Source organism: Centruroides vittatus, unplaced genomic scaffold (assembly GCF_030686945.1).
Source record: "Centruroides vittatus isolate TY-2023 unplaced genomic scaffold, ASM3068694v2 contig_1295, whole genome shotgun sequence".
NCBI lineage: Eukaryota > Metazoa > Arthropoda > Arachnida > Scorpiones > Buthidae > Centruroides > Centruroides vittatus.
This window is the reverse complement of record NW_027120824.1, coordinates 38,236-51,756: the sequence shown is the minus strand read 5'-3', so window position 1 is coordinate 51,756 and position 13,521 is coordinate 38,236. Positions and strand designations below refer to the sequence as shown.

At 29.5% G+C, this 13,521-nt stretch overlaps 1 protein-coding gene across 1 annotated transcript in view; it reads left to right on the top strand.

The window, feature by feature from the left end:
• LOC136989359 (cholesterol 7-desaturase nvd-like) overlaps positions 1 to 13,521 on the top strand; it is a 277,556-nt gene that overhangs the window by 260,149 nt on the left and 3,886 nt on the right. Inside the window, exon 4 of the mRNA XM_067287480.1 lies at positions 882 to 1,020. Coding sequence (XP_067143581.1) covers positions 882 to 1,020 — 139 coding nt within the window. The remainder of the gene's footprint in view (positions 1 to 881; positions 1,021 to 13,521) is intronic.

Sequence of the window (13,521 nt, the reverse complement as noted above, 5' to 3'; positions counted from 1 at the left end):
GGTAAAACGATATAATGTATAACGCTGAAAAGTGTGTACACCAAATACAGGATTTTGGTCGAATTTACGATAAAAGACTAGTCTTTTATCTGAGATGAGTAACTAGATATTTCTTCATTAGTGTAGCAGCTGTTTATCATTCCTCGGGAAGGCTGGATTGCTGTTGTACACTTCAGCCCTGCGTTGAGTTGACATACTGAGTAGGAAAATTCAAATCAAAGATGCAAGATATGCTATGTGCAATTTACATTAAAAGTTTTTATTGTCTATGTCGATCTCGGCTGCTGATGGCATTGCCGTTACACATCTACTACAGCAAAATTTTGTTAACAGTTGTTGTGTTGAATTGTGCATGATTTTAGATTTTATTATCAAACTCTTTAAATGTTAAACTAGATCTTATAATAATTTTTTTTGTTACCTTTGCAATCGACAAAAATAAAAATTGTAAATATTACAGTAAAGTGCAATTCGATCTACACGTCAGTCTTATTAAGCAAATTAATCGATTTTACTATACACTTTCCACTAGAACCAATGCACCATAACATATACTCTTCCAATGCAGAAAAATATCTTGTCCACATAGAGTATCATAAAACAGAACACACAGTAAAAATGTATTTAAATTAAGTTCCAGAAGTAGCTAAAATAAGAAGTTGGGAAACCATCGAACAAAACGGATTTATTTACGTGTGGTATCATGCAGAAAGCGAACCTCCTCTGTGGAAACCTCCGGTTACACCAGAAATAGAGAACGGACTAATGCGGTATATAGGTCGTAGTGAACACGTTGTAAATTGCAACATTCAGGTATTTATAACTAACACCATGCCAATTGAATAAATGTATTATTTATCGTTTTTATTTATGTACTGCAGGAAATTTTGGAAAATGCAGCAGATTTCGCTCATTTTGATTCCGTTCACAAATATGGCATGTCGTCCAAAATTACTCTTCATCCAGAAAATTGGCTGAGATTTCTTCAGTGCAAAATCGAAGGGTACCTCTTTCCGGAATGTGAAAGAACTTTTTACTGTGTCAAATATAAATTCATTGTAGTTTTAAAATTGTTCGGAATATCTGTACTACGGTCATCGTTCGAATTTGAACAGGTTATTAATTAATAAGAAAATAAACGTGTTTAGTTTCACACTACGGTGCAGAATATTTTAAAGAAACTTCACAACTAAATACATGCGTTAGAATTTTGAAGATAGCTTTCTTTTATGTTTATGAGATTGCTCAAAATGATTTATTGATTTTATCAATCAAAATTAATAATGCGTATACGAGAGAAAGTATTCTGTATTGACAGAAATAATTCTGCTATTTAGTGAATTTATTCTCAACGAATACCTCATATTCAAAATATATGCAGCTGTTTTTCCAAATTACAGAACACGTTTAAATGAATACAAAACAAAATATTCTCGCATTTTCATAAAAACACTGAATTATTTTTTTTGTGTATGTTTGATTTTCGTTGAATTTAATTTTTTCGTAATATATTTTGATTATTATTATACAAATCCGGATTTTGAAATAAGAAAAAAACACAAAATAGGAAAAGCAAAAACATTATTGAAATATTGTAGCAGTACGAATTCATCATCAAACAGTCTCAAGTAAAAATAGTAAAAAACAATGGCCGACAGAATTATAATTCATTGTAGAAATAAATATAAAATACAACGTTTAACATAGCTAAATACATTTACAGTATATATATACTGTAAATATTTGTATATATTTTATGTCTACGTTCCTGTTTCTTGGCTTAGTTTGGTTTTTCCTAATCCTGGTTTTTTCCCCATCTTTGTATTACTCTGTTTGAATAGCCGTTTAGTTGAAATTTCGTTTTTAGATCTTTGATATATTTGCTTCTGTTTCGTATTGTTTTCGTTCTGCTTATGATTTTTTTTTTGATAAATTCCATATTAAATATGCTTTCTTTTATATATTTTGGAGTATTTGAATTATAGTTTACGACTTTTTAGATTTTACTTGGTTTTTTATACGGTTTAAATTTTATATATATATTATAAGCAGAACGAGCAGAATACGAAACAGAAACAAATATATCAAAGATCTAAAAACAAAATTTCAACTAAACGGCTATTAAAACAAGATAATACAAATTTGGGAAAAGAAAATCAGAATTAAGAATAACCAAACTAAGCAAAGAAACAGGATCGCAGACATACAATATGTAGCTTTCTCTTACATCAAAGGATTCTAAGAACAAATAAATAAATACCTGAACAAAGTGAATATAAAACTCGCTTCGACCTACAAAAAATTACAGAAAAAAATACAAAAAATCAATCATTAATTAAACAACAGGATAACAAAGATATATAGTACGAAAAATGCAGTCTATTCAATATCGTGTAACTGCAAGAACCCTAAAAACTACATAGGTGAAACAAAAAGGAAAGTAAAAACGCGCCTAATGGAACACATTGCAGATCTGAAGTATGAAAGTATAAACTCGGCTTTTTACGAACACTGTACAATAAATAACTGTAATATAAACAAAGAAGAAGTAAAAATCCTACACAAAGAAACCAATTAATATTAACGGATATTCAAAGAAAGTTATGAAATAATAAAAAGTTAAGCCAATAACATCAATCAAAGCATGAATGTTAAAATCCGTGATAATTGGTTAAAATTATTGTAATAACATATAATGACAATAATTACGACAATACTGTTAATAATAATTAGAATATTTTAATAACAATTAAAAATATCGAATTATAGAATAACCCCTTCTTTTAACGAAATGTCAATATGCCAACGAGATTAGAAAATATTTCACGAACACAGACGTCACGAGTATACGCTGGTTGATGTTCAATGTCATACCATGGAGTCTGTACTGTCATAGTTATTTGAAATTGTAGATACATTTTTAACTGCAAAGGTATTTTTAAATAATGTTTCACCTGTAAATAAGTAATTTTTAAGCGAATTGTATCAACACTACCTGAGAAAAATCCCGCAAGCCATGGTATGTCGTAACTTGCCATAATAGAACATTGTAATATGTGAATTTATAATGTGTCTTATTGTGCAGCCAACAGAACAAAGGCCTTCTCGCGAAACGCGTATCGTCCTATAGAAAATCTACAATAAAGATAATGTAGAAATGCCTTGTGTCAATTAATGAACCTAATTGTGAAGATAAAAAAAACATTAAAAAGAAGACACGGTGTCAAAGTACATGACCATAGTAATAATAAATTACTCGCTACAACGCAAAAGTTTTTAATACGTGTAATAATAAGCAACTTTTATAAAACGATCGGTTGTATATTATCATCAAATATGCTTAATTTTTCAGATTGGCCCTGCAATAGGTGTTGCTAACCGTAAAGGTTCATTTGGCCACAAAATCGTATATGGCATTATACCGGAAGGACCATTTCGACAGAGAATGATCCGACATCATTACTCTCCTTCTCGATTTGCAGCCATAATTCATTATATATTTTATTATCTTGAACGTTGTATGGTGAGATTCTATCATTACAATCAGTGAAATTTAAAAATTTACGTGAAATAAATGTACAAATAATTTGAAATATTTATTTGAATAGTTTGAACGGGACATCCGCATAATGAGTTACAAAATGTATTTGAAGAATCCAATTTACATGGCAGAAGATAAGCAAATTGCGAAATTCAGAGAATAGTTCTCTCAGTTTTACAGCGAAAATAGCCCGAGGATTGAAGAACAAGATCTTAATTGGTGATTAGAAATAATTTAATAGCTTATAGAGTTTTCGGCCGAAATTCATATATTTGTTAAATTTCAGCTTTTCTTAATCATAATTGACTTTAAATTGTAATTAATAGCGTATAATATTGATTTATTACTTTAAAATTACTTTTAAGTAGCAATTTATTGTCAAATATGTATTTTCTTTATTGTATTTTAATGATTTAATCTTTGTGTGAACAACGAAATTTAAAACAACGATGATAGTGTGTTTTATTGATTGTTGCTTCTGTTTACAATTTTTAAAACATTTTGCAAATTAATATTAAAATTTTTTTGAAAGTTTAATGACTACAGAAAGAAATTTTATTTTTTATTTAGCGTAAACTTTAAACTGCTATATGCAAAAAAACGATAAAAATCAAATTGTTAAAAATTTCTTGAAATTCTTTAATACGTTAAGTTAGCATTGTTGCCAAATAACAAAATCATTTAATAGTTTTCCCAATAATCGCAGTAAATGAACAATAAAAGTTTCTTAGCTAACCACTGACCAACCGGTTTTGTTGCCTGAACACTGGAAGTTCAATCGTTGGTAATACTCCTCGCCAGAACAATATTAGCATTTCACTGCTCGATTGCCTATCACATGATATGAGATTTTGAAACTATATTTAATGTACGAATTGACGCTATTTTAATGATTTATATATGGAATATTTATAATATAATGTCCCATTTTACTTTTCTGAATCTTACTTGTACAGCGTCAGGGTATTCTACCTGGTATTAAAGGGGTTTGAAGTGGACTGGTCTGATTTCTGGAATAATAGGGTGAAAAAGACGATCGAGAGGGACTTTTTCCAGCTTGACTGTAAACTGTAGGCTAATACTACTGATAGCTTATAAGTTGTGCAACACTGAATGTGTAGCATCAGCCGTTTTTATTTTAACAAATTTTAAAGTTACGGCCACAGGTTTTCAGAAATTATAACTGTATGATTCATTTTCATACTTTTCTCTTCTGTAATCAGATACAATACGGCTTAACGCTTAAACCGTGAAGTGAAAAAAATATATACAACCCGTGAGGTGGGGTCACTGTGACCCCAGAACTTTTATTACAATTTATGTAATTCAGAAAAGAAAGATAATGAAAAATGTAATCATAAAATACTTTCTACAGTTTATTTAACACACCAAAAATACAAAATATAATTTTTAAAAATCTTTAAACTTTTAGAGTTCTAGTAACACTTCAAAAAGTATGGCGCTTAATTAAATATACATCTACACCCTGAATTGCCACTATTCCTATATATTTGGAAACTTAACATTACTAGTAAGTAATAAAAAAAGAGAAAACGTTTTTCTCCCACATTTTTTTTTAACATTACAGTTAGATTGAAGAAAATTTTTACATAATCCGTGAGGTGGGGTCAGGTTGACCCCAAAGAAAAAACTTTAAGCTTGTGTAAAAAGGTATGGACTGACAGTGAAACCAACTTATGTTTCAACTGTTCAAGGTTAACTAACTTGAAAATACTAGAAGTTTCCACCACTAACACTTGCTGACAGACTAGTAAAAGCCAGTCAAAATTTTCCTGGGGTCACAGTGACCCCACCTCATTGGTTAAATGTTAAAAATAAACATATCATATTTCACTTGCCAAATTATAACAACTGTCAATAATTGACATTGGTTTCTTTGTAATGGAAAAGGAATAGATCGTGTGTCAATGTCCAGTGTTAAAGGTTTATTGCTTTTTGGTAAGCTGAGTAAAGCAGGAGAAGTGACATTCATTTCTATAATTAAATGCGAAGTGTTTTATTACCGTATAAACAAAAGCTCCTCATATCAGTCGTTATTCTTAGTAACGGCAGATAAGTAGATCATGTGTCACGATCAGGTTAGTTAAAGTTTATTAAGCTTGCCAGTGTGGTGTCATCTCCTCCCATTAATGACAAAATCGTGCTAAAAATCTCATTACTCTGTAAACAAAAACTCCCTTCCCTGTTGAAAATGGGTCAGATGTCAATGTTATAGTTTAACTGTGTTGAATAGAATGTTGTCTTTGATATTTAAGGATCAGTGTTGTCAGAACTGTTTACTTTTAATTGAACTAAAAGTCGTTTATTTTAATAGCTTTCTTATAATTCATTTCTGCTCGTTTACAAAAATATTTTTATGATGTTCTAAAATACACTTGTTTATGAATTAAAGTGTAAAAATTGCAATGAAAATTTTTTTATGTTTCAAGAAATAACTATATATTATACAGAGTTGAAGCTTGCAAAAATGTTTTCATATCTATATATATAATTTATCGTTAATTTATTAACAGTTCTTATTAAACTATTGAAAACAATCTGACGTTGTTTCGAAACAGAATGATAGTAATTATCTTACATGGCAGAATTAAGAGCTATACATCGCATCATTGCCATAAACTACTTTCAAATTCTGAGTGGACTCGAGGGACATACGATTTGAGTAGTATGAATTCGATACAGTATAGAATATAAAATTTAATTCATATAGATTTTAATGTAAATATATGATACAAACTGAGTTATAAAAATAAAGAGGATTACACTTTACTCTTAAGTGAAATCAAAAATTGTCCCTTATCAGCATCAAAATAATTCTCCTTCTATCTCACTCATCTGATAATCATCTCCTATTCACTTCAAGAAAATTACAAAATTTTCCTTCTAGCGTCTGTGAAGTAGGTTTTGTTTTTTAACAAGAGATTATAAAAAATGTTTCCTACCCTGGTTCGAAAATTCTTTCCCATTTCCCTAATGACATTAGACGTTTTTGTAGTAGCCTATTTTTTTTAATGAGAGATTTAAATCTACCCCGGCTTTAATTTCTTCACAGTGAGAGACGAGTATAGTCGTCCAAGGCGATCGAGTGGTAGTGGAAAGGGCCGACTATAGTCGAAAAAAAATTCTTACAAAATACCTGGACCATTTCGTAAAGTTTTAGGATTTTCACGAGTACTTGGATTCTCCAACTTTGTTTTGGAATATCCTTTAGTTCTCGAGAAATTACAATAAAAAAGAGAAAATTAAAATAGATATGAAATTTTAGATGGCCATCTATCGAAATAAATTTAATTTAAACTCCTGTCATCATCTGATTGGTTAAAAAATTAATACTCCTAATTGGCTCGCGTCAGAAAAAAGTAGGTGTGACTTCTGTAAATAACGCTATCGCGAGAGCACCGATGCAACCCGAAAAAGTAAACAGCCTACGTCATTAGTCTAACGGTCCTTGTCTGACCTACTTTTTGTAAAATTAACATTAGAGTAAGACGTAGTAATTTATAGTAAAACGGTCTTCTCTAATGTTCATAGTACTTTGTAAAGCTTGGATTTCAATTTAATAAGTATTATTTAGTTCAAAAACATTATAAATACATCATTAAGTAGGAGAATAACATAAAAAACTTTAATTTTTAATATAATACAATTTACAAAATCAAAAGTTCGTATATCGTAACATTACGAAAAAACTACATTGAAACATACAAAGTCAACTGATTTACATAAATTCAGTTCGTTATACAACTGTAGATACGCTCGCCTTCATCAGTTTCTTCAAACAAAATTCGAAAACTCTAATTAATTTTATAAATATTTAAGCACTATTACTATTCGAATGATATAGTACTATATCAAGCTGAATTTTACATAATTTGGAACTGTGATTACAAATATAACTGAAAAATATTTTCGATATCAACACTAAGCCATAATTATCAAATCAAAATTTTTGATAGCTTATCTTTGTTTTTGTTTACTAAATTGAATTTCACAATAAAATACTCGAAAACTGTAAATTAGAAATGCTTAATTAAAAAAAATCTATTGGCTTAATTTTAACAATATCAACTTAAAACAGATAAAAGCATTTAAATAATTATTATTTATTCGTGTATATCGACTTCTTTCGAAAAAATAATCATTTATTGCACAGTTTATGTAAGCTGAAAAATTAAATTTTAAACATAGTTCTTCATATTTTTTGGTATTAGCTTTCGGTCACATGATCAACTTAGTGGCAGATTTCTTACAGTGATTTTTGTCATATCTAATTTGCATATTAATGATAGTACATTACTACTCTTTATTAAACAGATCTACACATTTTATATTATTTAAATTTGACTGTATTAGTAAAATAATTATATAAAATTTTTAGTGTTTTGCAGGAAAATGCGACGTGACGTAAGAGTCATCCATGGTTCGCATGAGATTTTTGCGCAGTGATCTTTTTTATATGCAATGTGCACAATTATAACGTTAAATTATTAATTTTTATTAAACAGATTTAGTTATTGTGTATTAACTAAATTTATCGAATTTTGTGGAAGAATTTTTTAAAACTTTTAGCGTTTATTCAAAAACTTTTATCAGATGATGACAGTAGACAAGAGCATTTTCATTTTGTCTACTGTATATGATCAGTTCGCCCCAGATTTCGTACAGTGCAGTTTGGTGTTTGTATATTCTCATTATCCTTCAAAGTTCACTGAGATAAAGTTTTATTACGTGGATCGATACATTTTGCATTGATTTCAATGGATATTTTAAGGCGTAAAATTTACTGTGAATTAGTACTAAATTCAGAAAAAAAAGTTGAAAATAATTTTTTCTTTTGACAATTAGCGAGAACAGATTTTTTGGATATAATATTTCAATATAAGTGAAAGTATGTATTATTAGACTACTAATTTCTTTGTGCATATAATTATCTAGTTCTAGTTTCGAAACATTTATGTTTATTTGTGTTTATAAGCTAGTTATTTAGACATGTCTACCAATTTAGCGATAAAACGTAGAATTATATCAAAGACTGATTGGAAAATTTTATAAGAACTTTTACTTTATACTTTAACAATTTGTTTCGATTATTATGGTTAGTATTCTTATATATCGTTGTACTGTAAATTACTTTGTTTTACTATGTTAGAGAAAGTAGACCACACATTAAATTGCCAACTGTTCACTTTTTCAGAGTGAAGCGGACCCTCTCACTGAAGTGTGTTTTAGGGAAGTTATGCTATTTTTTTTTATGCATGCCAATAATGAATATTGTTTTAAAATTAAATATCGGTCAATGACGATAACATATGTAATAAATCTGAAAACGAATATAAAAATATTTTTACATTTTTTTAATGTTCTGTTGTTTTTTAAAAATTAATTTATTTAAATTTATTATATGTAAAGTAAGTTTATTGATAAAATGCTAATATATTAAATGGCTTTAATATTTTGGTGTAAATTTGAACAACGAATTTTAAAATTTTAAAAAAAGGTATACTGAAATTTTCTTTCATTTCAATGATAATGTCACTTCTACACAAGGTAGAACACGAGACGACCTTCACTCATATTTCAGTCTGGGGGAAAGTCTGCCAGGCTTCGTAGTTGTAAACATAACAACCTTTACATCATCCACCATTGTGGATGAAATTCGTTAACTGTCAATTACATGTTCTTGAATTTGATATGCAGGTTGAAAAAGATCGTCATGACTTAAATGCCTAAAACTAATAAAAAAAATTATATAAAATTGAAAATAAATTCAAAACTTTTCAAAAAATCTTAATGGATGGAAAATGATGGAAAAGAATTTAATATAAATTTGAAAAAAAAAATTTAGCAAAAAATTACCGCGAAAAATTCACATATAAAAATTATGTGACAATAAAGATTTTTTTTACTAGATGTAACTGTTTAAAAATTTTTTTTCCTAAACAGAAACGAGAAGAATGCATAGTAAAATTCTTAAAAAATTTCTCACGCTTTTTTTCCACAACTAAGTTGTAGCAGCACATCTGACTGTTTCACTGTTAAGAGAATAAAATAATTATAAATTTTTTTTTCAATGTCCCTAATGACATTAGACGTTTTTGTAGTAGCCGATATTTTTTTAAATGAGAAATTTATATCTACAAAATTTCTCCTACTCTGGCTTTAAAATAGATTGTAAAATTTTTTTCCCATGTTCTTAGAGTAATTACAAATTCACCTTTCTAACATCCTCGAAGTAGCCTCTCTACCTGAAGCAATTTCTGTACCGATGTGTTCATATGCCTGTGTTTCGAAACAAGAAATGAGGTATCTCCTTCTGCTCTTTTTGAAAATGTAAGTTTTTTCCCTTTTACCAAAGATGTTAGAAATATCGCGATATATTTCTAGATAATACAATTGACTCTTTTGAGATTTAATTAATTTTATTTTTAAAAATCTAATATAATATTACAGATATTTAACTTACTTCTTTTTCTTCGTCGAATTTATTTAATGTCGTTAGCCATTCGAATTAAATCCCTTTAGAGCAAAGAAAAAACAGGATTTTAATTAATGGCCTTGTATACTATTCTGCAACTGGTTTCCTTTTCACTACATAACTGTTTTTCAACTTTGATTTTGCATTCAGTCTGTCCTATTTATTTGCTAATCAAGAATGTACTTTTTTATTTGGCTTACACTTTCAGTAAGTTGGAAATTAATTAGAAGTTAATTTGCAGTTACTTCACTTTTCAAAATTATAAGTAGCTTTGATTTAGCTTTGATTATCTTCTATATGAGTTTTTCTTCTCGTAATTCATACGACTTCTTATTATCTAATTTACATTTTCATATTTTTTATAAAAGCTACAATCATACAGTGCGGGTGTTTTCGGAATATAAAGCAAAATCTTTAAGATTATCTACTTCTTGCAATCGATTACCTTTTAACATCATCATTTTTCGTTTCAATACTTAAATATAACTGTATTCTGCGAATAAGTTTTTATTGAGGTCATCACAGTTTGAGCTCGAAATTGTTTTCGCATTTGTATTTTATAATCGACTAGCAGATAAGCCCGACGTTGTTCGGGCAAAAAGTAATGGTAGCAAAGATTAAGATTATCACATTATAGCCAGTCTTACCCGTTATGACAAAATGCAAGAATTAGGTCCCCTTGTTTCCAGACTGATTAGAGAATTTTTAGATGGGCATAAAATATGATCGGTTTTTTCAAAATTTGCATCTGAGCCTGTAAATCTTGCACACCGTATTCTCTTAACACTTTCATTGTTTAGATAAAAACTTGTTCCATTTCCACGTGGTACTCTACTAAAACGCAGTAAAAAACAAAAAACTGCATTTAAAATAGTACAGTAGAGGCCAGTTTTTTAGGACAAGATATAATCCTTTCTCTCTTCCTCATGGGAGAATTTCGAAAAATTTCTCTAAACGTTCTGATGTACACTGTGTACCAAATTTCAACTTTTAACTGCTAACCGTTTGGGCTCTGCGCTGGGTGCAGAACATTCGAGTGTATTTGAAAATGTTCTGAAATGTTCCACGATTATTTTAGAACGTTTCAGAACATTCCAGAACATTTTGGAATGTTGTGAAATGCTCTCAAATACTTTCGAATATTCTGGACTGTTATAGAAATTTTTAAAGAGCGAAACTTCCAGCCCTTAAATCTTGAACAGCACGCTCTTCAGGTAAAAACGGGAACGTTCTTCATGGATGGGGGGATAGAGGGCTACCGCACAATATAATTCCCTTGATCGTACCGAAAATCGTTTTTGAGTTTTAGCGGCACGCATATTGTACACTTTCTTTTATAATGTATATTGATTACTCATAAATAAATTAATTGTTGTTTCTGTTGAGTGCGAATTTTTATCTCAATTTAATACTTTCCAACGTATTGACATTTCGTAAACACGTAATGCTTGATTTTGATGAAAATAAGTAATAAAAACTGTTTGTAAAGTTTGGTGAGTGTCTGTACCATAATTACTTACTGCGTTAGTATAATTTTTACACGTATTTGTAGGCATACAGCTTACTTATTAAACTGTATGTTAATAAATGAGTACAGTAGAGAGTCGTTAATCGGAACGCCGTAATCAGCAATATTTAACTTTGTGTGTAGTTTTTACAGAAAATTGTTTATGAATTTTCCTTCTAGATTTTAAGATGCAATCATTAGCTACAGAAATTTATTTATAATTTGCATCTTTAATGTTGTGAGAATCCATGCATTAATTACAAGAGGGTCTCAGTTTGTGTGACTTGGAATAGATGGCTGGGTAATACCACATTAAAGCTCTTATCCTGTAGATGCTGCCAAAGAGAGGTTTGAGAAAGGTGTAATGGTTCAGGCATGGCAAATAGCATTGTACCTTTGCCAATGTTTCATCTATGGAACAAAGATGTCAGAGTCTCACTTCCATTAACTTTAGTCTAAGCAATTTTTTTAGTGTTTTGCAGTTTCATTATTGTGAATACTGCAATATACCAGTCAATAAATGTACATTTTAGTTACTAAGACTATTGTTTTTATCACTCTCTCATAACTCAACCTCACCAATCCCCCACCCTCTCAAAAGCCCAAGCAACACTGGACACATACAGCTAGTATTATTTATTTGATAACTTAACTATAAATAATCAAGTTTTCTCATATATAAATTTGTGTTCAGAATAAATTTCACATTTCTACTGCAGCAGTGCAACATAAGATATTTATTTTATTACAAAGGGAAATATTAATTTCATTTGTGATGTCATAAAATAAAAATATTCTTATTTTTGGGCTCTTGTAAGCTTCTTTAATATAAGGTTATAAAATTACAAAGCTACATAATAATGCTTTTGATAATACAGTAGAAAGTCATTAATCGCAATCGCCGGTAATCGGAACGATTTTCAGTCGGACTGTGTCGTGCTGAATCGAACGTTTTTGATACTAGATTTACTTCTAAAGTATAATTTTCATGTTTTTATATTCTTCAATATATTTATTTTGTTTGTACAAAAAAGAAATAATTTTTAACGATACAATAGCTTCGATTATTATTATAAAAATTTTCGTTAGGCTTAAAATCGACAAAAATTCGAAAGCGACACGCAACAGAGACAAATTTGAACATCGGACAGGTTAATGTATTCTTTCGTACATAATGGGTAATTGGAACAAATGACTAATCGGAACAACACCAGTCCCCAATTGATTCCGATTTCCGACTTTCTACTGTAAATGTATTCATTGTAAAAATACATCATCTCGATTTACTTGAGGTGCATTTAATTATCAATAATAATTAATTTGAAAAATTTATGATTAGAAATAATTTTAGTTACTTCACAGGTCAGCAATTTGTTGTATTTCGTGGAAAAACAGGAACATGTTTTGTTTTGGATGGTTATTGCCCTCATGTAGGCGCTCATCTAGGAACTGATAGCAAAGTTTACGAAGACTGCATCGAATGTTTTTTCCATGGATGGCGATTTGCTGGACAAAATGGTGCTTGTGTTAAAATACCTTACGCCGAAAAAAAGTGAAGACTTAAAATATGTTTATTTAATACAACTATGCTTATTCATGTGCATAATTAAGTTTTTTCGCATTGCAAGAAGATACGAATATGGTGCATTAGTTTTACTACAATGATTTAAATTAAATGAATTAATTTCTTAAACAAAAGTATTCGTGTAATTAATGCAGTTGTTTTGCGGCAGAATTCTGAGAAAAAATGCAATGTAACGCTTTAATATGTCGTATCATATAAACATTATCAACATCACTATTAAAAAGGCCGCATTAAACAGTCTGCAATTTGTAGCTCACTGTGATTACGTGTTGTACGAATAGAACGCATTGCAAAACGATTGATTGGGCTACACGGGAAAACAAAATAAATAGCCCGCGAAGCAGCACACGGTTTCCACAAGAACTTTATTACTACACCAACCTCATAAATTA